Source organism: Watersipora subatra, chromosome 2, assembly GCF_963576615.1.
Source record: "Watersipora subatra chromosome 2, tzWatSuba1.1, whole genome shotgun sequence".
Taxonomy (NCBI): Eukaryota; Metazoa; Bryozoa; class Gymnolaemata; order Cheilostomatida; family Watersiporidae; genus Watersipora; species Watersipora subatra.
In genome coordinates, this window is record NC_088709.1 from 73,335,493 (window position 1) to 73,361,720 (window position 26,228).

Genomic DNA, 26,228 nt, shown 5'->3' on the forward strand with positions numbered 1-26,228 from the left:
CATCAGGGCAACACTTTCAGTAGACTGCATATTTGGAGTTGTTATACAGTATGAAAGACCACTCTCAATAAACCTTATGCTGCGCGTGCATCTGTTCCAGTAGGCGGGTCATGCAGCTAGTATATAAATATATACGAATCTTAGTGTTTGTATTTCATCTGTCCAGTTATAGCGATAAAGTTTTAGCAAAGAAAAATCACCTTCGTACTGGATTTGAACTCGCGACATTTAAATTGCAAGTCTACTAACACTCACGCATAACCAAAAGGCAGCATCATTTTTATAGCACCCATTGCTCCTACCATATACTGTATATCTTTTTCGTCATTGCATGCAACTAAATAGTGTATCATTCGCGTGATTATGAAATGTATATACTAAGGATTATATTTATTATTAATTAATACATTGCGTCATCGGGTTAAGTTGCCCCTGATATATGATTCTTTGCCTCACCAAGTGGAAGACTATGTTTTGTTGTTTTTGCCATATGAGAACAAAAACTTTTTGACTTTTCCCGCCGCACGATATCGACAAAAAAATTCATCATAATTACGAATTGGCACTCGGTGTGGTAACTATGTTGAAATAGTGCAAATGCCGAAATGCTATTTGCAGAAATCCTTTTCACAACGCCTGAAAGAAATATGATGCTTGCTCTCTATCTCAGTTCAGCATCATTTGTTATAAGTTATAGTGAAAACAAAGACAAAAACAGATAAGTTATAAAATGTTAGCTGATAAGAAAAATATTTAATAAAAATATTCTTATATCATGCTTTATCATATTATATTATACTACACTTTACTATGATTATTATACTATTTGAGGCTATAATTTATTACATTATATATATACAATATATAATATCATACGCTATATGTTTTAACATATTATGTATGATCACTCTATAGTATGCTACATTAGCGACATTACAACACCAGATAAGTGAACTATTCAAAAAAGGTAGATGTATATTGTACAAGTTTGTCGAGTAAAAAACTTGGTTTATAAACTGAAAGTAAAGCAAGAGAGTATGCGTAATCATGGAAAAACTCTTTGTAGCGGAATGAGTAAGAATTCTATTTCATTGAGCGTTAGTTTTGCATGTAGTATAAGACAAGACTATACTTTTATCAGTAATGATTTTAAAAATTTGCACAAACCACATCAGACTTTGAGCTGTATCTTCCTTCTTTCAAAGACTCAACTGCCATCCACTTTAAGGGAACGGGCTTGTTCAAAGCCTTCATGCTGTAGTAATCTTTCTCATAGATATCTCGAGACATTCCAAAGTCTGAAATCTTTACAATGAATGAGCCATTCACCCTGGCAACATAAATGTGCAATATAAAACTAAAATATAGCAAAACAGAATATACCGTAAAACCTCTATTTGGACGCCACCTTTATTTGAATGCCACCTCTAATAAAATGCCACTATAGAAAAAGGGTTGAAAAATACAACGCCATCTCTTAATTGAACACCACCTGTACTTGCCGGTCAATTTGACATTCTTTGCTTTTTGAAAACTCATAATAGAAAGTGGTCAGTAAAAAATGTCGACAAAATACTACTAGTAAAGACTCAGTTACATCAAAAACAATTAATGTTTTCATTGTCGCTGTAGTGGTTGCCATTATTTAGTGACAGTGTATCTCAGGAGGTTGATTGTCACAATCGTCAGAACTACACTTTTATTCAAATTTAATAAGGTCTAAATCATATCCATTGTTTTCTGTTTCATCCATAATGCTGTTCACAATCTTACCTGAAGACTTCAAATTGCTTTGATAAACGATGAGAATAATTTCCAGAAACAATGTACCAGTGAGAGTTGAAGTATCTAAACATTTGAGGGCAGTTTCTTTCATTTTGGAAATGCATAAACATATAAAGAACATGTAACTAGAAACATATAATATTGTATAAAGTAAGCAAGCACTTACATGCAATTTCTAGTAGCCAGATCTCTGTGTACAAATCTCTCTTTGGCCAAGTAAGACATACCATTAGCGATTTGCAAGCCAAAGTGAAGGATGTCGGATAATATCAATTCCTATAAAAGTAATTGACACGCTCAAACAAGTGATAGTGATTTATTGATATCAATAGAGCTAATAGCAATGGACTAGCAAGAAGGTTGCTAGAAATACCAACTTTATGTTAACAGCGAAATCGCTCACTGCAACAAGAACTAGTTTTACAGAAAGGTCTACAGAAGTGACTAGCAAGCTTTTAGCAAAGAACCTCTAAAGGTTTTATTATACAGTATACCTTGACTAAAAAAGCCAACATACTAAAGTGTCAAATATTAGTATCAGTAATACGAAAAATGATCCACAATAATATTTCAGCTGTTGCTAGGAAAAAACCAATTAACACTGCTATATTCTTTAGAGTTTAAGTATAGTATAGATAGTGTATTATATGTACTATAGATGTTTGGTACTCTACTTATATAGTCCAGTTTCATTTCAGTGTTGTTAGATACACTAATTTATTCAGTAAGAAAAATGTTATAAAGGGATGATGTGTTAGTGCAAATAGTGCAACGTGTTTTATATAGTTTGTACTAGGTATCTCTGTACAACTAACCAAGTCCTCACGCTTGACCAAGCTACACAGATCACCATTTTCCATATATGGAAGTACAACCATCGGTCTCTCTCCTTCCTCACAAACCACACCGATGAGCGACAAAACATTCTTGTGTTTGAAGTCTATCATCATTGTGCCTTCAATGAGGAAGCTTTCAAAATCGTCAAAGCTCAGTTCTTGATCATCTACACAAAAGCTGAGAAGTGTAAATGACTAATTACCTTGCAAACAACAATGTTTGTATAGTTTGCTTGCAAAAGGTATGTAATAGTACACAAAGAAATTTAAGATCTCATCAGACGTTTACAGTTAAAATCTTCTGAAGATCTCACACTGTTACTTACAAGCAAGTTTTGCAAGCTTCAATAACTTTTCAATTTTAACAGAATATCAGTAAGAAAGCATGGCAGCATTTCATCTCTAACTTATCAAATCTTATCATCAGCAAATTGGTGAACCAGAAAATTAGCCGATTCTGCGACCAAATGATTCTCCTTTCTAATTTATTTGGAAAATTGCATATCAATATATAAGTAGTAAATATTATTTAATATGTGTATTGTGATCGTCATTTAGATAGTTTGCTGCCCAATGCAGTTGAAAAGCAAATACATGTAAGTTAGCTAACAATTATTTTAAAAAAGACTATACATTCTATGAAATGATTTTTGGTTACATACACAAATAACTAAGACAAAATGTAAAAAGTATTTGGTGGTAACATTTACTAATCTCAAATCACACCTTTCTAAAAAAACATTAATTTTTACCAACAGCATTCAACTTAATATCTAATCAATTAATGAGATATAAATAAGCACCTTTCAAAGTCTTGACAGCGACAGTCTTGAGATTTCCTGATGGAGTGATGAGTTGACCTTTGTAAACCATTCCAAAGTTCCCCTTTCCAATCTGTTTTCCTATGCTTAATTTTTCATTGGAAATTTTGCAACGATCCAAGTTAGTTTGAACATTTTCATCAAGTTTTTGTTTCAGGAACCAATGTCGAACACTCTCATTGCCTAACAAAAAAGAGACTCTGAACACACTTGAGCAATCTGAAAGCTCCTTGATTAAAATAAGGGAAATATCATAACAAAACGTTGTCAGCCTTTTTCCAACTATGTGGTACTTTGGATAATAAATCTCATTTGTAACTGATGAGCTGCATTTAGCAGTTTAAAACTTTGACATTCTTCTTTTTATATGTAACTTTTAATCAATCTTTCAGTGGCTTAATCGTTAGAAATAATATAAACTGAGATGGAAACCGACAACACTGTTTGCTCATTTTGCAAGTTCGCACTTATCTTGTATTCTGTATTTAGTATACAGCAGATGCGTGTGTTAACAGACTTTGAAAAATCAGCAGCTAAATCCTACTTTTATTGTTGTACAGGGTTGTTTGAATCTCTTTTGCAATTGGTATTATGACACCACATACATTTAAACATGATATTGCAACTGAAAATGCATTTTTGATGAACTATGGGTGAGCAGACTCTGGTTATTCTGCTATTTGGTGTACAACTCCAGTTATGCCATTAGTGCCCTTAGCTGCTGTTTGGCAGATTGAAAAGCTTCTTTTTTGGCTTCCTTAATTAGATACTCAAAACTGTGCTTTGATCTTTAATTGAGTCTACTAACTTTTCTGTGAGCTCTTGTTTTTATTTTCAAGTCTCATTTGCCAAAATGGCAGGAAAAACTGATGTCTGATCAACAATTGCTTAATATTCTTTTCTTCGAAGGTGATTGTTGAAATATTGTAAATTAGTGCATTAATCTCAGTGATCGCTTTCATCTAGATGCATTTCAGTGCTTGTTTATCATCTTCTACCAAATTCTTGAGTATAGCTTAGCTGACACACTGAAGTGATATCCTGCAGTCATGGGCAGTAGTAGTGAGAGTTTATTAATGCTCTGATTTCTAAAGTATTTTGTCATCATGCCACGGTGCAGCAACATCTGTAGCAGTCAAAGGTGGATCATACTTGTAGCATCCACCTCTGATGTTCACTCATAAATTAGCACTTCATGAAATTTGTGGTATCAGCCCTAGTGCGTTTCATTTCATTTATCTCTCCTCTGTCTCAGTTCAGGTGCAGAACGCATAGGTTTTGCTTGAATGGGCAATGTTCGAGAAAAAATGGAGTTTTTTTTGGCACTCCTTAAGCGCTATAAAAGTAAGGTTTTGTCCAGGGATCTCAGGAAGCAGCGAAAAGAATTCAAACCAAAGATATCAGAGTCACCAAAAAATTCTCCTATCATGTCTAATATCAGTTTTATACTTATATCTAAATCTATATATATATATATATAAATATATATATATATATATAAATATATATATATATATATATATATATATATATATATATATATATATATATATATATAAATATATATATATATATATATATATATATATATATATATATATATATATATATATATATATATATATATATATATATATATTTGTAGCTACTGGTAGTTTCATGACTTCTTCTGTCAAACTTCCGGCTGCTACTAAAATGCAAAATGGTGACTGATATTTCCTCCCTTTCCTCTGATGAATAAGAGGAAAGGGGCGGGAGTATTATTCACCATCTTGAGTTTTAGTAGCAGCCTAAAGATTGTCAGAAGAAGTCATGAAACTGCCAGTAGATACAAGTTAAGTACAACTATTTTACATAACAACTACTATTTGCTCCAATTTCTTGTAGAGCTCTTTTATTCTAGTATTACTTTACTATAAAACTTTACAATATAGTAGAACCTTAGTACTCATTATATATATATAATTATATATAATGTAATTATTTATGTATAATTATATATATATATATATTATATATAATTATACTATATATCTATATATAAATTAGAAAATTAAGTAGTTTACTTATCTCTTTTTCAGCTACTGGCAGTTTCTTGATAGTGCAATCCTCAGGCTGTAAACTTCAACAGTTGAAGTCTATATATATATATATATATACTTATGCATAACTAGCCTGCTAACAATTTACCTTAACTGAATTTAACTAGCTCTCACTAAACAACAACATATCAAAAAGATGTTTGGTAAAATACCTGATCTTTTTGGGTCAAGTTCTGATGAATTAGCTTTTTTCATAGTCAACGCTGCCAATATTTTTTTATGTCGGCAAGTCTTTAGAACCCAGAATATAGCGACAGCTATGCTTGCCAAAACGCATGTAGTGATTAATCCAATCATACTGTGTCGAAAGAGATCATTATCATACCACATTCGGTTTAAATAATAGAGGTATCCAACATCGGTCTTTAAATTTCCTACCATCACCTGTAATAGTAGATACAGTAGAAAAACTATGAATGGTCAGTAATAAAAATTTTTAAGCTACTATAGGCCTAATAGCTAATCTAATAATTGAGATACATGTATTTAGCCTCTCTAGAATGACTGTTGAAAGTCAGCCTTTTTTTGGTTAGATGTCGGCAATTACTAAAGACTATCTCATCTTAACGTCATGTTGTAACTTTTAAACGGCAGTGAATGAACTAACTGTTTGCTAGACCATGCAAGTTTTTGGTTTTAACAAGAAGTGAAATCAATATTTTATAAAACAAGAAATGAAATTGCTACTTTTCACATACATGTAAAATCAATTTTTGTTCAGAATATACATGCACATAATCTCAATGAACGACGGGAACAAATGTATTGTAGAAAATGTTATTATGGCATATTAGTTTCAGAAATCTGAATATTCAACACTTAATTGAGGTGCAACTTATTTATCTCACTTCAGAAATGATGGAGATTTGTATTTTTGCAAAAAATAAAACTTTTAAATCCAGCTCAACTTTTAACTTAGTTTTAAAACCTTCACGATTAAAGTTTACTTCCGCTTTTCAAAAAACCTTTACTTGACTGAAGGAGCAAAGTAAGTTTTTTTGTAAGTTTTTTGTAAGTTAATCTACTTGACATATCAATTACGAAGTAGGACAGGTTTAACATTTTATTTACATGACTTGTAGCAATCTGACCTTAACATGAGGTAGATCTTTGTTTTTGACCTCTATCGTGTTTCTTTCTAAAACAGCTGGTTCTTTTGTTGGAAGACGACAAAATAATTGATGGGTGCTGAGACCTGTTACATTACAAAAGCTTTGTCCAACTTCTATAATGTAGTCTTTGGGTGCTGCTCCTTTGTCCAAGTTTTTTCCAAACATTATCACAAGCTCATCTGAGTTTACTTCCTGTTAAAATCAAAATCAACATTATTTGGGAGGTAAACGGAGGTGATAGCTGAATATTTAAGAAATTTTGCACAATATTTAAGAAATCTAGAAGGCCTTTTCAAAAACATAAGAAAATAGATTTGAATTTAAGCAAATTCAAAATACCACCCTTCACTTCTCACCGCACACCATCTGAAAACAACACACTTAATTTTTAACGAAAGGTTCTGAATGTTACATTAACCGCTGAAACATTTAGAAAACAAGCACAACTATTGCAGGTCATCAGTGAGTGTATATCTTGTTGTGTTCAGTCTAACTTAATTTACCTTGGTTGACACGAAGTAATTACATATCTAAAATAAAGGGTTCTGATGAAGGACTCTAGAGATGAGTTATAATTACTTTACACATTTATGCTGGTAATATTCTCTTCAGTTTAAAAACCATCACAAAACACTTTCAACCCAAAAAAACTACTCATAGAACTGTCCTCTAGACAGATATCGACAATGGTAGAAATGGTTGATCTACTGGGAGAGGTTTTAATGTGTCTCACCGTGCTCTTACCCACCCATTGTTCGTAAAAAAACATCTGTGCAGAAGTATGTGATGTGGGACTATCCAGCTCATATAACTTGCACTACATAGGGTTTTTATGATATGTTTATGATTTCTTTGCTCTCACCTGATATGATTGGCTATATTTATCCATGAATGTGTATATAAATGGATCTTTATAAACATAAAGCTGACCCAGTCTTCTGAGATATGGATCTGTATTGTTTTCCAACTCTTCATAGAAATCGAGTTGACCAAATATCAAGCCAAAAGCAAAACTTATGATGTAGTCCTTTATTTCATACTCGTCAATTTCTGAAATAAATGTCAGAGAAATAGAAAACAAAAGCAATGTAACAATAAAATTTATAGTAGATACAGTTTGCTCGGATGATATTCTAGATATTGCAGACTCATTAAAATTTGGACCAGTGATGAAAAATATTTGGCCTTCATAAAAGTCGATCCTTCAACCATATAAAAACTATTTTGCATCTTTACCTCTCATTAATCTTAACAAGGCTTATTAATTTAATGAAAGAGACATAGTTCAGATATGTCTATCAGTGAAATTTCTATGGATAGAAAAATAAACTAGCTCTATGAGTGTAGTGATAGCATAGTTCTATGAGTGTAGTGATCATATAGTTCTGTGGGTGTATTGATAACATGGTTCTATGAGTATAGTCATAGCATACATCTATGAGTATACTAACAATGTACAGATAGCTTAAAGTCGTAATCCTCAATAAATCTTCCAATTTCTAGTATTCATGTTGAGTTTACTAGAAATTACGAGTTTGAGTTAGAGTTTCATTTAAAGTTTACCAAAAATTTCTAAAAAACTCAAAACTGATCAAAGTAAACTACTTGTCACCAGACTAACAGACCTCTATTCACCTACATATATAATGTATTGATGAAAACTGTGAAGTCATCACAAATTTGTGAATTGTTTAAAATGGTTACAGAGAAAATGAGCTTATTTTAACCAAGAGTCATGTTTTTATCGCTTTCAAAAACCTGACACCCTTGTTCATTTGCAATAAGACAGGTCAGTGAAAAATGTTGTTTATTATTGTAATACCCTATTATTATAAAACCTTTATAAGTAACCACCAGCTCAGCTAGCTGTTAGACATAGTACTACCAGTTGCCAGCAGCATTCGAAGTTGCCCACTACATTAAGTCTTGAAATATACCAAAGCATTAAAGAAATGTTGTTATTATCATACAAGTTTCACAAAGTTGTTGTGTTAATTTTCCTCCAATATATAGAAAAAACTATCACCTGAAATAGTTTTATTGAGTACATGTTCAATCTTTAGTGTGAGATCTGGACTGAGGCAATGCATTTCCTCTTCAGACATCAATGTGCAATCCTGAAAATAACAAATAGTGGTTTAGTATGCCTAGTTGAAACAGCGAGTGTGTTGATGTATTGCTTTTTCACTATTTTCTTTTCAACTGAATTTTAGCAAATTGTCATATTTTGCACAATAATCAAGTAATTCGATTTCTCTATTAAAAAACTATCAAAATTCAAAGTAATGTAAAGGTTTTGTGTCACCTTCACTTTCCTCCACTAGTACAAGACTTGGTGCATAAGTTTATACATATATTTTCTGCTTAATTCATAAGTTGTGCAAGAAAGCTCAAGTAACAGGCAATGAACAGGCCCAGAACAGCTCTGTTCTTCTACACAAATGTTCGAGCTTATATAGCTAGTACACTCCACCTCCGTTCCACTTGGCTAGACCCGGCACGGCTCGGTTCAACCCGGCTCGGTTTTGATTCGGCACAGCTCTGGCTTGGCTTGGCTTGGCTTGGTTTGGCTTTGGGCTTGGCTTGGCTGCGCTTGGCTAAATGTAAGGGGATGCCATTCACCACACACTCCTCTCTATTGGCAACTAACGTCTCCAATTTACGTTTTGAGGGAACACGAGTTGGGCCAAGGCCTCATGTTGGCGGGTTCCATAATGGAGGCGCTCCACCTCCTCCAGCAGAAGCTGGCGCTCCCGGCCCTCCAGGTGTCCTTGCCGTAAGACTGTCTGCATCGTTTTCGGCAGCCCTCGTCCACTCCTGGGCGTCTTGTGCCAATAATTGGGCCCGGCTGCGCTGTGTCTGCAGGAGGGTCTTGCTAGCTGGTGTCCGTCCCACTATCTCGGCCAGCGTGCGTGACCCGGCGGGGTCCAAGGCCGTCCGGGTCGAGACTGGGTGGGCCTGGGCTGGGGGGCACAGCTGAGTCCTGGTCTGCTGGACTTTTCTTGGCAGGCTACGGTGCCTCCTTTTTCTAGTAGTGAGAGTGCAGGCAGCCATCATCAGAGATCGCTGCCTGTTCTCCTGACAGAACTGCTCCCAGGAGTCCTGGTCAACCAGATACACCACCGGCTTCACTCCTCCCTGTTGGTAAGTAGCGTGGTGTAATAACATTTGGTCTCTCGACACGTGCTGCCAGTCACAGGAGCACACAAACATGGTGTAGTGTTGTAGGACATGAAAGTGGATCCGCTGGGTGCTGGTTGTAAACTAGCAGATCCGGCAACTCTCATCCTTCACATGTTCCTCTGCTCGTGAGACAGTTCAGGAAGACAGGTATTTTATAGTCCTTACTATCGTTTTCTTCCGCAACCTGGTTTTTTCTCGCTCTGGCTCTCTTACGGGTGTGCTTTCTCAAACGGTAACAGCAGGCGGAGAAGTAGACAACTCCGGTGAGGGAAAGCTGACTCATTTCCTCTTAGTGCGCATAGCAGCCACCCGGCACTCCTCTTCCACCTCTTTTGGCATGGCCTCGGTGAGCAGATCTTCCATTCTCTCCTCGGTTAGGGTTGCATCTAACAACGCCTCTTCTCCTTCTTCGGTAATTTCTAATACGGCAGAGTCCGGTTGTCGTGTCGTATCCAGCTTTGTGTCATCTCCTTTATAAGCCACCATGTTTGCCGATGTTGGCCTCTCCATTCCTTCTCCAGCTTCTTTCAAGCTAATTGTGACCAAAGTCAGTAAGTCCCGTAGTGATGTGTTGCTTTCGCTATCCATCTTTGCCAGCACTCTGATGTCGCTCAGAGAAAAGGAAAGCTTTTAAAGGAAAGCCTTGGTTGCATCCGTGAGAACTGTTTTACAACTTTCTCGCGCGACCTCCGGACCGTTTTCTGGCAATTCCATAGAATAACATACACCATCTCCGTACTGTTCCAGCTTTCTAGTTGTCCGGGCTGGCCTCGGCTTGCGCCAGATTGGAGTTGATTAAATTGCGGAGTTGATGGGATCTGGTGTTGTAGTCTTTTCGGTCTCTACTGGGTTTGCTTCCGGTTTTCACGGAACTTTTCCCCGTGTGGCTGGATTGATTTCCTCGGAACTCAGAGGGCGTCTTTGGCTTTCTCTTTCCTCAGGTCCAGCCGGATTTTCTTCCAGAGTTATCTCCTGCCCTCGTTTTTTTGCAGCCTCTAGTAGCAATTTTTCTCAGCTGGGGGGTGGCATTATGGGTACAGGGTCTATTCTGACCTCCTCCTGCCTCCGCTCCAGCCTGCTGAATCGAGCTCCTTTCATGTTAGGACCCTTCCTTGGCTCCAGGGTGGCCGAGGCTTGCCCCAACCTTTCTGGGCAAGCATGATTAGGTTTCAGCCTTTTTTCACTCTGAATGGAAGACTGGCCCTGTCATTCCACCAGATATGTGTGGTTCCCCTAGGCCTTCAAAACCTGGTATGGTCCCACAAACTTTGCCTGCAGCTTGGGATTTTCTCCCCATCTCAGGCGTTTATTTGTGAGCCAAACCCAGTTGTCAGGGGCGTAAAGCAGTGGCTCCTCTTGGTCCTCCTGTCTCACCGCCATCTGACTTTGTCGTGGCGCCTCGTGCACTGTCTGCAGCCTCCACTGCACCTTAAGGGCGTGCTAGTGGGCAGGAAAGAACTCGGTCGGGCGTGGGTGGCTTTCCAGCTTGTCCGGCAACTTCAGCTCCCGTCCCAACATAAACATGTTGGCTGTCTTTCTGGTTTCGGAAGGGGGGCTGCCTCAGTATGCCCTCATCAGCTGGAGAGGCAGCAGGTCCCACTCGTTTTGTCCCCGGGCCAGGAGTAGTGCCCTCAAAGAGTTTTCGAGTCCCCGACTGTTCTGTTCAGTGATTCCGTTGACCTGTGGGTGATAAGGAGCCGTATAGGTTTCTCCACATTCCAGAGTTGGCACAGTTCAGCCATCAGTTGGCTCTCAAACTGCTCCCCTTGGTCCGTATGAATCTGCTTGGGTAATCCCAAGTAGCAGAAGACCTGGTCATCCAGTGTGTTTGCAACCACCAGGGCCGTGGCATCAATTAGTGCCAGCGCGTCCTGCCATCAGGTAAAGTGGTCGGTAAGGACCAGCACCCACTGGTTCCCCTAGGCATGACTGGAAATGGCCCCACCAGGTCCACGGCCACTTTCTGCCAGGGTCATTCAGCGTAGAGCCCTCTTTTCCCTCCGACCGCCCTTGTCCGTTCATGCTTTGCAGCTTGGTACACCTTACAACTCTTGATGAGCTGTCTGACCGTGGCCGTCAGTCTAGGCCAGTACCAAGTCAGCTGGAGGCGGCTTATAGTTCTTCCTACCCCAGAGTGAGCCAGGGCGTGCGTTTGCCACACTGTGGTCTCCCGCATGGCCGGGGGCAGCTGGTGAACTATCTGGCGTGGCCCTGCAGGGCCACACGTGCTTCCAGCATGCAGTCCTGTCGTATGCGAAGAGAGCCTTGCATGTGATGCAGGATATCCTGCTCTCTGCTTCCGACTTCCAGGTGTTTCGCTGGCACCTCTTCTCCTGTGGCGATGGCACAATACATGATGGCCACTGGTCCTTGTCCGGTGGCCTGTGTCCTTGCCAGCTCACCCTTTGGTCCTGTTATTCCTGTTGTGGCCGGTAGCCCCTCGGAGGAACCTCCGGCACCCAGGTTCATCCCCACCACATTTGGGACGGGAGTCCCGTGCGAGTTGCCGGCCCTCCGGGGTATGCGGTGTTGCCCAGGTTCGATCCTTTCCTGTCGAGAGCGGGAATCCCATCCAGGCAACTGGTTGGTACCCATGCGGCTAACGGCCTTGTTCCCTTGCCAACTTCTTCCATGAGAGGCCCCTTTTTCCTCTGCTCAATGCTCGCGCATTGCCGGCAGTCATCGCAGGTTTGCCTGCTCAACCCATCTGCATTCTCGTGGCAAGTCTCTGACTGATGCTCCAGGATGTAGCGGAACTCAGCCAGAATCTTTAGCCATCGATTACCGGCCACCGCTTACCTGGTTCGAGGGTACCCTCCTCCTGCATAGCCACCGAAGTGACGCGTGGTCTGCTTATAGGAGGAACTCCTGGCCATACAAATACGCCTGAAAGTGCTTAACTGCCTTTACCACCGCAAGCAGCTCTTGTCGACTGACGCAGTAATTGCATTCCAAGGGAGTGAGGGTCTTGCTGTAGTAAGCAATGACTCTCCCGCAGCCCTCCTGTACTTGGGACAGTACGTCCCCCACTCCACATCCGCTGGCGCCAATGTCCAGGATGTACTGCCTCCGAGGATCCGGATAGCCCAAGATCAAAGCGGTGCTGATACTACCCTTCAGCGCGTTGAAAACAATCTGTTCCTTTCCATTCATCTCCAAGGCTTTCCTTTCACAGTCAGTTAGTGCAAGGGATGCGCTATAGTGGCGAACTCAGGGATATATTGTTGGTAGTAGCCAACCGTCCCAAGGATTCTTTGAAATTCTTTCACTCCGCGCGGGCTCGGCCATTCCGTGACTGCCTTCACCTTGTCAGGGTCTGTAAAGACTACGTCCTGGCTTACTATGTGGCCCAGGTAGCGGACCTGGGGTTGCAATAGTTTGAACTTAGACAGCTTTTACTTCAGTCCAGTCTTGTGGAGTCTCTGGAAGACCTCCTCCAGCTGATGCAGATGCGTATCAAATTCCGGGGTGATGACTATAATATCATCCAGATATAGTAGCAGCGTTCTCCAGTAGAGGCCATGTAAAGCGTGTTTCATGAGTCTTTGGAAGGTGGCGGGGGTGGACGTCAGTCCGAAAGGCAACACTTGCAATTTCCATAATCCGGACCGTGTCGAGAAAGTCAACTTCTCCTGTGCCTCTGCATCCAGGGGTACCTGCCAGTACTCGCTCACCAGGTCGAGCGTGCTGAAACAGCGGCTGCCGGACAGGCTGTCTAGGCTGTCTTTGATCTTGGGTAAAGGGTAGGCGTCCTGCTCAGTGATGGTGTTTAGACGCTGGTAGTCGATGCAGAAGCACCACTTCCTATCCTTCTTCCAGACCAACACCACGGAGGAGCTCCAAGCTCTTCCAGTTCACTCGATAAACCCACACTTGAGCAGATCCTGGACCTGCCTTTCGGCCTCGGCCTTTTTCTCCGGTCCGAGTCTGTGGGGGGTTGCCGAATTGGCCGAGTGCCCTCCTTAAGTGGAATGGAATGTTCCACTTTGGTGGTCCTTCCTACGTCGCCGTCACCCGTACTGAACACGATGGCATAATGACTCAACAAGGAAGCCAACCTCGCCATTTGGCCCGTCTCCTCACAGTTTGGCCGGGCCGCCTGGAACAATTCCTCAAGGTGAGCCGGCACTTCATTGATTGTAGGCGGATGGACATCACACAGTAAGGGATCGTCCTCTTTGACCTGCGGGGTCTCCACTCCAGTGTAAGTGCCAATAGTGGCTCAAGACTGAAAAGTCAATGGCTGCCGGTTGCATTTATGCAGCAGGTGATGACTTGCCCCTTGGGTCTCGGCTGATTCAATCTACTTGCTATCGGAGGTTCACCGGAAAATCCTTCGATCAGTCCCATGGGGCAGTAATTTCGCATGCTGATGCAACAGTGTATTGCCATCTCTGTCCGGGTGGGAACCACTACCCTCCTTATCACCTGTAGCTTGCTCTGTAGCAGCTGCCCATGTCAATTCGTGCAGACTAGCTGTCTGCCATCCACTCGAACCACCAGTTGCTCAATTTTGAGAGAGCACTGATGGGTCATGAAGAATGGCATTTCAATTATGGCATCCTTGCTTAGACAGCTGACCACAAAGACTTCTTCCATCCTTACGTTCTTCAGGCGGATGGTCAAACGGATTACCCCGTAGAAGGGGAGCCGTGTTCCATCAGCCAATAACTTGTGGCTGTCACTCTCCTCGAGTTGGTCTCGTACGGCTCCTGGCAATCGGTCAAAGGCCTGCTTATTGATCAGGTTTGAGGTGCATCCTGTGTCTAAAAAAAACTGGATGAGCTGCACCTTCACTCTTTCTGGGAGGAAATAGCTGATGGAATGAGGTCGGCTGAGGTTTTGTGCCCTGGTGGGGTCTTCCAAGACATTTTTCGAGAGGCCTGGTAGCCTTCCTTTCTGCGGTGGGATGGGTTCAGTCCCTCGGGCCGTCCCACGTCCAGGGTAGACCCGTGGCTCCTGTGATTGCCATCCCCAAGGCGGAGAAGAGGTTGGCCCTGCCGCCTTTAAGGCAGGCTTCCGACTATCTGATCCAGTGAGGGTGGTTCTTGCTGTCTGGGATAGAGAGGATTTGAGGGTCACCCTCTTTCATTTTGGGCTACATCTCTGCTGTTTGCACAGAGGGACATAAGCGGCATCTGGGACAGTTGGAATGTCCAGATTGGACTCACTGAAAGACTGGTAGTAGTTTCGTGTCTCCACAGGCCTTTCCTGTGCATGAATTTTCCTCGGCCTAGTCCTTGCTGGCTGAGACCAACCTTTGGCTGTCACTGAATCCCGTGTAGTCCTATTGTGTTTCCAGGGTTGTTTGGCCTTGGCACAGCCAGTAGTCGGAGCTACTGCTGTGGCCGTTCTTCGTATCCCGAAGCCGGTTTGGTGTAGCGAGTTCAATTCGTCCGTAAGTGCCCCAGTTTCCCACATATCCAGCAAAGGGTAGCTGGCTGGCTCCTCCTCTTGGCTGGAGTGTGAACTTGCTCCTGGAGTCGTTCCATTTTGTGCGTGAGAGTTTGGACCAGCCGGGCTAGTTGTCCTATAACATCCGTTTCAGCCAAGTTCACCTGGTCGGAGGTTCCTCCCTCTAGAGTTTGTACCAAAGATCTGGTGGATTTATGCTCGCCTCCTTGGATCTAAAAATAGTCGTTCCTGGCTCGTACACCATTAGCCAGGGTGGGCGTGTGTACGGCCAACAGATGTTGCTGCAGGGCAGGGTCCCTTAGTGAGCTGTAGAAGGTTTCCATAGCCATACTACTTCGGTGTCGATTCGGCAAGTCCATGTACGCAATGCGTACCAACCTCTCGACTTCCATAGCATGCTCCTGAAGTGTGGTCCTTTCTTCTTACCTAAGGGCGTTGAGCTGGCTTAGCGCCTGACTGGCGGATAGCTCGAATCTTGCCCGGAGGGCATTGAAAATGGCCTCCTAGTCCTCAGCCCATCCGCAGTTCTCAGCCTGTTTGCCCAGTGCTTCTCGGAGGTGCAATAAGGTTGGTCCTTCCATCATCTGGTTGGTGTTGGCTACCTTCGTGAAGTGAGCAATGAAGTACTCCACATCTCCCTGTCCAGTTTACTGGGGAGTCCTAAATCGTGGTACTGGCTCCTGAGCCCTTGGCATCCGTAGTACCTGTTCTAGTGCCTCGACTAGTTGGTCGGGTCCTGGATCAGCACTTCTTGCTCTCCTATTGGCCATGTCTGACTTGCAGTAGGTTTTTGCTCTCTTCCCATAGCAGTGCTTCTACTGTGTCTGTGGCTGTTGGCTCTTTTTCGGGTTTCTTCCTGAGGAAGGTTCTTTTGGTAAGAGCTCGCTGCCTCCTCAGACAAGTCCTGTTGGAGCCTTTAGTAGGTTTCTGCTCCCGGAGCAGTACATCCACTGTCCAATACTGCAGGGCTTTCCGCAGCTCTCTCTGGGTTTCTTCCCATAGGAAGCTCTTTTAGTAGGGACATGCTGCCTCCTCATGTAAGTCCTGTCGGAGCCTTTAGTAGGTTTCTGCTCCTAGAGCAGTGCATTTACTGAGTCCAATACTGCAGGGCTTTCCTCAGCTCTCTCTGGGTTTCTTCCTGTTGTCAGGAAGTTCTTCTAGTACGAGCAGTGTCGCCGTTTTTCAGGCAGCCCAGTTTATCCAGAGTCTAGTGATCCTCCCAGTGTCCAGTGATCCTGATGCGAGTCCTGTGGTAGAGTTCTTAGGATCGTCAGCGATCCCACCGCTGCCACCAGTGTAAAGGTTTTATGCGACCTTCACTTTCCTCCACTAGTACAAGACTGGGTGCATGAGTTTATACATATATTTTCTGCTTAATTCATAAGTTGTACAAGAATGCTCAACTAACAGGCAATGAACAGGCCCAGAACAGCTCTGCTCTTCTACACAAATGTTCGAGCTTATATAGCTAGTAAGCTCCTCCGTTATACTTGGCTGGACCCGGCACGGCTCGGCCCGGCTCGGCCCGGCTCGGCCCGGCTCGGCCCGGCTCGGCCCGGCTCGGCCCGGCTCGGCCCGGCTCGGCCCGGCTCGGCCCGGCTCAGCCCGGCTCAGTCTTGACTCGGCACAGCTCTGGCTTGGCTTGGTTTTAGGCTTGGCTTGGCTGGACTTGGCTAAATGTAAAGGGACGTCATCCACCACAGTAAGATACACCCGGCAATAGCAAATGCTCATATGAGCAAATGTCATCAGAAACTTCTGATTGACATTGTGTGCTGGTGTTGTTCAAACTTACCGTTGCTACTGTTGTATTTGTCTCATTGAGTTCTTTTAAGTGGATCACCATTTGATGACTTGAAACTGTATCAAAGTGAGAGCCTCGAACTGTCTGAGTTATCCCCCCTCTTCAAAAAACACAATAAATAGTATTGTGGTCTGGATTCAGTAATTCAAAGCTCATGTCAAACATCTGACATTGACTGGCAATTAACTAATCAGAAAGTGAGAATGCTAGTTGCTAAATTTTTAAACTCTATAAACTAATGTCAAGGTAGGCAGATGAACCTATGTTATTGAAATAGCTTTTACTATCACGAATTAATCATATAATACAGAACATTCGAATAGATTGAATTTGCATCTACTATAATTATTCTTATTCTGACATCATTATACTAACACAAAGACTGTTTATTTCAACTGTTGGCAGTGCATTAAAGATATTTATGTGTGATAGTTTTTGCAAGTATTTAAAAACTTTATTTACATGTCAAACCAATTACTACAGCATTGCCTTGCACCATTTCAAATAAAACGCTTTAGACATTCAAAGCAGAAGCATTTGTACATAAAAGGTAAAAAACTGGCCTGTATTGAATTTTATAATTATTACTAGCCAAAAGCCTGGCGTTGCATAGGTAATAAAATAATTACATAATGTACTTGAGTAACTTACCTGAAAAGCTATATCTTTACTAAAATCTTTATTAAAACAGTATTAGCATTTTCGGCCTGCTTAAAAATTCTGACGCTATCAAAAATGATCAACAGTGCTAGTTATTTGCCCCAAGCGCTTTAAGCAAAATCGTTTTCTTTTATATTTTCTTTTACTTTTATATATACATGTATTCATTTATATATATATATATATATATAAATATATGCTTTGGAGAATCAACACAAAAAGTAAGTGCATACAGTTTTATTAATTCTGTAATAGTTTGAGATTGTTTTAAAACCAGCTCAGTGTACTATGTCCAGATGTATTTTATTTTCGGGATTTCATAAAATAAATATAAATAACTAGCATTGTCTTTGCAAGCCCCATAATGAAAAACAATATCTAGAAAAATCCATACCGCTCTCTCCATGGTTGCTAATTGAGACAGCATATTGTAAGTACATACTTACTTGAGTATTGTAGCCCGAGGTGTAATATTTTGGATAATTGGCTTTGGTAGATACTCAAACAAGAATATTTTTATGTGCATGCCAATATTTAGGGCTGTGGTAGCTTCAAAGATCAGTCTGACTGGAGATTTTCCACTACGAGCTTCCGGAATAATGAATGTGATTTCTTTGTAGCTAAAATCAGATTCACTCTAAATGTTAAGGTCATAAATCACCCATTAGTATCGGATTTAACGTTACCCAATTGTGAAATACTTATCATTGTAATTTACCATAGGCAAAATCAGCTCACTGTTATATTCAAATATGACTGCACAGACTGATTTGTACTAGTTCATGTTGGTCACATGATGTTGTATATGACTTGTCAAGTTGCCTTATGTTAGTCTTACATGACAAAACAATATTTTAAGTTAGCTAGCAATGGACACGATTTCAAAACTACTGATGTTAGTTTTTAGATTTTAGTCACTAAGAGTTCAATAAAATAAGCTATAAATCAACTTATCTAATTTATGAGTATCAATCGCATCTCATGACAACTCCTGATAACAGATTATATATAATTTTGATCTTTGGTAACTCGTTTAAATACAAATAGATAAGTTTGCCTAAACCTTTTACCAACCAAGTTGTTAATTAAGAAGCATTTTGAAAAACAAAATGCTTTGGAAAGTTTTAATATTTACTTTTCTAATATATTGTACTCAATTGGAGCACCATCCAATATAACAGCAAACTTTATGCCATGTCGGTTCAAGTACCCAACTCGTGCCGTCACTTTTGTTCCTCCTTTATATGTACCAGACAAAGGGAAGACATCTTCAACATACCAGTGCTGCAAAAAAGCTAGTTAGTAATAACATTACTTTTGTATCACCCTAATAGAACACGGTCTGTATGTACAAAATAGAATAGCTGAGCAATTATATTAGCTATGCTGAAAACTAAACAAAATATAATGGCTTTTGGTTAGCTACTGTTTTGATAGTGTTAGCAACTAAAACAAATTAGTAATACATTGCGTCATATAAGTTTCACAAGTCTAATTAAAGGTGAAATTTACAACTTACACATTGCCTTCCTGCAAGTTCTAGGTTTACATTTGGATCACAGTCACACTGCCCAGTGTCATTGCCACATCTCTTGTTGGCATCTAGAGTTAGATCAGAACAGTCACAGTTGGCGCAAGCATTTGGTGATTTAAAGTACCTGTAGACACCTGCTGCCGCTTCACAAGACTCACACATGTCTCCTGTAATGCCTTCAGGGCAGTGACAGGTGTAGGCTTTTCCTCCAGTTTTATGGAAGTTATAATATTCTCTCATATTGGTTGGTTCACCCACAATAGTAAAATTGTGTCCACCACAGTGAGGTCTAAAATAGGCAGATAGATGTTTGTAACCTATTACCCTTAAACCTGTTTTAGCATAGAAAGTGTTTGATAGATGGTACACCATATTTTAGTTTAAACTGTTATACCGGACCTTAAAAAAATTTGGCATTTTAAAACAAGCATTTGTCTGGAAAGGAGTTTTAGTTAAGTAACTATTGGTTATGACATCAATTGCAGACGAGGCTTAATATTTATTTAATAGACTTTTAAGTCAATCAAAAGACTTTTACCACAACCTTTCATCAACCTTAATGAGTCAACTTCCTCGTAGTTACATTTTTATCTTTGTAAGTTTACCTGGCATAAAAAGTGAAATTGCTGAGTTGATACCAGTTTTCATTTGATCCGTACATAAACGAATGACCAATTAGCTTGATTCTGACATCACCAACCAGGGAATCACTTAGTCGATAAATTTCCTCCCCAACCGCAAGTATCGGAATTGTCAAAGTTGATGGTGATGCAAAGTAGCCGCTGCAAATAATGAGGCTGAGTAAAGAAGGAGTTACAACTGTTTGGGTTGTTTTCTAGTGAAAAAAACAGTAGATGCCTTTACAACATTAATAACCCATTCCAGGAATGTTCACGCTATAGGGACTTTACGTTATACGAGCAGTAAAATACATGCTAAGTGCCTGATCCCTTCCAAGATCTTTCCAAACTCATCCCTTCAGCCATAAAAGAAGAAAAACTAAACCTAACATTTTAATTTTTTGGCTGCATCGTAACAGTAATATTACTAGTTTGCATCGACAATGTGTTTTCTTTTTTGATCAACTTTACTGGTTTTACAGACAATGATTGCGGCAATTTTGCAATAAGTTGATGGGAAGCGCACATATTTGACGTCCATTTAGAACAATTTGTTTTTTGAAACTTCTTTGGATAGAAAAGTCTATTCTGGAAAGTAAAACTATTAACAAATATTTTATACGTCTACAATTAAGCAAAACAAATAATTTTTACTATAAAAAGAGTGGTGCCTACTTGTGTTTCGTCTATCTTCATCTAGGGGTGTTTGGAAAAACGATAACTTTAGGCAATACTTGCAACTCAGATTGGTAGACCGACGCTATAACACCTGCATCAATCGATCCCCTTTAAATATTTATTAACAATTGCGCAGCTACCTATTCTCTGTTTCATCGACACATCTGATGATCTGTCATGACGAACTAGAATATTATAAAAGTTGTATATATAGTTTATTCAATTGCTATATGTATGTCGTTTTTTCCCCAAGCAACTGTGGCGAGATATGTTACCATTCAAATCGAATTTTAGAATTTGCCTCTACTTGACACCTTACGTTATTTGAAGCTTTTTATGTAGTATGAAGCAAAACTTTTAGCATTTTTTTCCTTTAAATGAAATTTACATTATAGGTGGTATACGTTATAGAAGCGTTTACTATAGTTTTTTTGATACATGAGTATTGTCATTAGTCCTGTGAACACACCCAAGAAGTTAAAACAAAAAAAGGTTATGGTTCATTTCAGTCATTTCGTAAACAGCAGTTGTATAGGTCTCAGCAAATCTTTGCATCTAGTCATGTCACGAGTCTAACAACTATGTTTTAAACAAACAAAACTCTTGAAAAACTTCAACTGGCTAAAGTCATATCTCCAGGTGTTAGGTTTTTTATTAGTCATATTACTTTATAACTTAGTCAATAAAAAGTAAATGCAGCTGTCTATACAGTCAGAACCAACCGAAATGGTACTTACAATTTCGGAAAAAATACATGATCATCTAAGCTGTAGCACTTTGGTGGCAAGGGCTGGTCAACACTTCTCTTTGTCCATGAAAAAACTTTTGGAAAAATTTTTGGCAAAACCATCTCAAAAGTTAGAGGAGTCACTGGTAGCCCATAGTCTTCATAACAGTTCTTAGATACAAATACTTGAGCTCTCGGCTCAGAATCAGGTCCAACAATCTCTACTTCTATTGCTGAAGGAATCTTGTGTCCGTATTCAACATAGAATCCTCCGGTAATAGCGTAAGTCTATAGATAAATGTATTTCAAATGAGTTACGCTAAAAAATGTTAATTGTTTGTTAAATAATATATACTTGTATAATATATATTTTGCATCATAGTTTAAATATGCTAATCAAGGAAATTAGGTACAACCACAATGCGCACACTAAACCTCCTACAGTCTCCTTATGTGCACGACACATGGCCAGAGTTGTTATTCTACCAAAATAGCAAAATTTAGGTAGAGTAATTTTACATTAAAACTTAATTTAATTTAAAATTTAAACATTAATTTACATATAAAATTTGGTGTTGACTTAGGTTATAGGGTAAACTTGTTGGTTTGAAAAAAATTAAACTAGCAAGACAAGTCAACAAGGCGTTCGAGTCAACAAAACATGGTTTTTCCTAGTTTAGTGATATTTATTAAAACCACATGTGTTTTATGGAATCTAAAAATTCTGAATTAATGGTAGAACTTTATTCATTGTGAATAGCATGTTGCAGGAACTGTACTTTTTTGAAAGACTCGCATGTTTCATGACAAAAATTCTTTAGTTGCAAAACTTGTAATATTATCAATAACATAGCATTTACTCACCAACATTGGCTGAGAAAACTTTATAAGTATTTCTGCTTCATCTGCAAAGTCAGATATCCAGCCTCTCTTTCCAAAGATTTCCCATTTACCAGCATAATTTTCATAACGTTTTAAATCAGTCGGAAAAGAGTTATCTAAACCATCTGTACATGTATCTGCTTCATATGTATGTGACGCAAGGCCAAAGGTGTCAAAGTATTCAGAAGGGCATTCACATTCTGGTAGAAACTGGTACTTGGCGAGTGGTTCTCCAGAATACATAGAATATAGCTGACTACAAATCAAATTAAAAAACTATCACCAGCAATGTGGGAGAGACTAAGTTGAAAGTTTTGTGGAACTAGATTTTAACAAATGTAATATATTTTAGCTACTAATTACAAGCTAACACAATATAAAAAATAATTTTGTTGAATAACGGAACTTTTTCTTTTAAAAAAGGCAGTATTTCTACCAAATTTAACTCATAAATACAGCTCTCACTTTCACAAAACACTAAAGAATTTAGTGAATGAAGGCTGTTTCAAACGCAGTGCAGACTTACTTGGAATCTATAATTGTTGTGTACATCTGAATATTTGTAACTTCACCAGTGAAGTCATCACTTCCAAATCCAACTCTGATCTCATCCACAGTATAGTTTGATATAATACTAACTGTTTGAGCTAATTCACCTTCAGAGAACACTGCCCATCCTTTAGCCTTTAACTAAAAATATATATTCTGATCTTGTCTTTCTAGCTATTTTGGAATGCCTTGATTTGCTTTGCTCTCGCCAAAATCTCCATGAAACATTATTTATATAAAAAGGTAAAATATGTGTATTTTCCCAGCAAATAGAGACAATCCATAGTTAGTTGTAAACTTTTTAAGGTAAATTGAAGCATGCCAATACTTGTGGATAGCACTGCATACATTTTTTACAGTACATTTTTGCTATAGGCAATAACACGTAAATATTTCGAACTCATAACTACTGTATATCAGCTCTTGTCAGTAGAATTTAACATTATTAAAATAAATAGTTAAAAACATATTAAAACTATTAACTATATTAAAGAAATTTAGCTACTGTTAAATTGCATTGAAAACTGATTAATATTTTACAGAACCTAATGGGATGGATAGTGAAAGACTGCACAGTATGCTAGTTATAAATACTATATCAAAAACGTGTTATGCTTTAGTACGCAACCTATTTTAGATAAAACAAAATAATTTGAACACTAGCTTTACTCTAGATTAACCGTACACGGCATTAGTAGTTGTCAGATTTGCATAGTTGTTGGTCTCAATATATTCAGTTAAAATAATTTACTCAGAGAAAATTACCCAAAGGGAAAAGAAAAACAAGTGGGTAAATAGCCATATGACTAGATGAATGTTCGACGTCGCCTAGGTAATAAAATAGTCTTTGCACAGAAAATTTATTTTTATTTAACATTTAAAAACAGTTACCATTTTAACTTTCAAACTTCATAGCAAAAGTAAAGTGTTTTGTGCAGTTCAAATAAATCAAAAAAAAATTAAAACACTGTAAAGGTTTTCAAACTTTCTCAAATGATTGTAACTTTTCAATTTCCTATCAGGAAAAAAGATTTTTGTTCAGTTGAAATAAATTGAGAAAAAAATAAAACAACTATAAAACTGTTCAAGTGTAAATACAAAATAATTAACAATTAATGGCCAAATAAAATCTGTTTTTATACGACCAAAATGAAAAACTATTTGTTATACAATTATATGATTTTAATTCCCTTCCCTGTTGGCATCGTCAAACGTAAATGTCATTTAGATTGGTATAGCAACCCATAGTAATCATTTAATGCAAACACCTTCTGGTAAAAATCATCAAAGTTGTATATGTTTACTGTACATATTAAAAATTAGTAACAAAATAATATGTTAACTTTAGTAAATATAGTTACCTACAGTAATTTTATTGTATTTAGTAGTTATGATCCGCAATAAAATTTAACACTATATCGTACAATGTGCAATTTGTATTGTACGGAGTTCTTACCTTCTAAACAGACCCATAGCATAAATCTTGAATTTAACTTGAATAAAGTTAGCTTACTCAACACATCCTTAAAGTTAGGTTTTAGTATGCACTTTACAAAACTATGTTTTAGCTTTTTTATTGGCTAAAATTGTTTTACCTATCTGTTTTCTGTTTTGTTATCTATAGCTTATAATGAATAACGTTGAACTTAGATAGCAAACATTGTATATCTCTTTCAGGCTTTGCGAAAAAGATTTTGACAAATAGCATATGGTGAGGCAAAAAATTCCTCTGGCTGGTGCATCGTAACCCGAGTGTGGACCGTATTAATTTACAATAAAAAGCGCAGGTTGAACGCGTGCAGTCATGAAAAGAATACACAGTACTTGCAACTTGCGGACTTGCAACTTCAACGTCATAAGTTCAAATTCAGCTCGAAGGCAATTGGTCGGTGCTAAAACTATGTCACTACATCTGGACAGATGAATGGTAGACTTCAAGAGTGATATATAGATATATATATAAATATATATAGATATATATATGTATATATATACATACATATGCCTCACTATATATGCATATATATATAGTATATATATATATGTATCTATATATATATAAATATATATATATATATAGAAAAATTGTTTCCTCACCCCGGTTAACCCGTATGGGTGATAAATTCTGCTCTAACTCGGGTCTCCTACCAGAGACCTGGGAGTTTGAGCAATCGCCTCAAGATCTTAGCTGTTCCCAATAGCGCACTTTTCTGCAACTCACCTGAGTTGATTGTTGTTGGTATTTGGGCAACCCACATTTTATGCGCCGGTGTTATTGCTCCCAGTGCCCTAATGACTACTGGGATTACAGTTGTTCTTACATTCCAGCATTTTTCCATCTCTTCTCCAAGAGGAAGATATTTCTCTACCTTTTATTTTTCTTTGCTGGCTATATTGTAGTCATTGGGTACTGCTATATCTATTATAGTAGCCCTCTTGTTCTTCTTGTCTACCACCACTATATCTGGTTGGTTTGCTAGGACATGCTTGTCAGTTTGGATGTAGAATTCCCAGAGGATCTTAGCGCGGTCATTTTCATTGACCTTCCCAGGAGCTTCCCACCAGTGTTGTGGTTTATTAAGGCCATACTCGTCACATAGACTTCTATACACAACACCTGCGATATGATTATGCCACTCAGTGTATGCTTTTCCCGCTAGCTGCTTGCATCCACTGATAATGTGTTGGATGGTCTCAGGTGCATCTTTGCACAGTCTGCATCTAAGATCGTATCTATTGTGATCGATTTTCGTTTAGAGTTGCCCTGTTGGGAGCACTTGCTCCTGGGCTGCCATGATTAGCGACTCTGTATTGGCCATTAGGTTTCCTTTGTTCAGCCACATATATGTCTGGTGAAGATCGCCAACCTTAGATATTTGTTGGTGGTAAGCACAATGACGATGTTTCGTGTGCCAGTCAATTTCCTCTTCATCAGGGCGTAGGTCCGTTGTAAGAGCAGCCGATTGAGATTCAGCTAGCAACTTATCTGAAATAGCCATGGAAGCTGCATATGCTTTGATGTTTTGCTTCTCCTCTTTTACTGTCTGCTGTACACTTTTGAGTCCCCTACCGCCATCTTTCCTATCAAGCTACAATCTAGTTGTATCAGATTTTGGGTGGAGTGCTCCATGCATGGTCAGCAGTTTACGAGTTGCTATATCTGTTTCTTTGATGGCTTTCTCAGTCCACTTTATTATGCCTGCTGGATATCTTATTACTGGCAGTGCATAGGTATTTATTGCCATGACTTGGTTCTTGGCATTAAACTGGCTCCGTAAGACCTGCCGAAGGCGTTTCATGTATTCGGTAATGGCTTTGTGACATACCTTGGCCTCGAGGTTGATGTTGCTTTGCATAATCCCCAAGTACTTGTACCCTTCTTCTATATCTTTGATGGTACCATTTGGCATTCTTAGGCCATCTGTGTGCATAGTATGGGCTTTCTTAAGAATTAGCCTTCCACATTTCTCAATACCGAAGGTCATCCGATGTCCTTGCTGTATACTTGAGTGAGGTGTAT

At 39.1% G+C, this 26,228-nt stretch overlaps 1 protein-coding gene across 1 annotated transcript in view; it reads right to left on the reverse strand.

The window, feature by feature from the left end:
* The window catches only part of LOC137388541 (hepatocyte growth factor receptor-like), a 93,299-nt gene that overhangs the window by 29,564 nt on the left and 37,507 nt on the right, over positions 1-26,228 (reverse strand). The window contains exons 9-12 of the mRNA XM_068075026.1: positions 3,425-3,625; positions 2,601-2,788; positions 1,952-2,061; positions 1,168-1,330 (exon numbers count right to left, since the gene is read on the reverse strand). Of these exons, the coding sequence (XP_067931127.1) occupies positions 1,168-1,330; positions 1,952-2,061; positions 2,601-2,788; positions 3,425-3,625 (662 nt within the window). The remainder of the gene's footprint in view (positions 1-1,167; positions 1,331-1,951; positions 2,062-2,600; positions 2,789-3,424; positions 3,626-26,228) is intronic.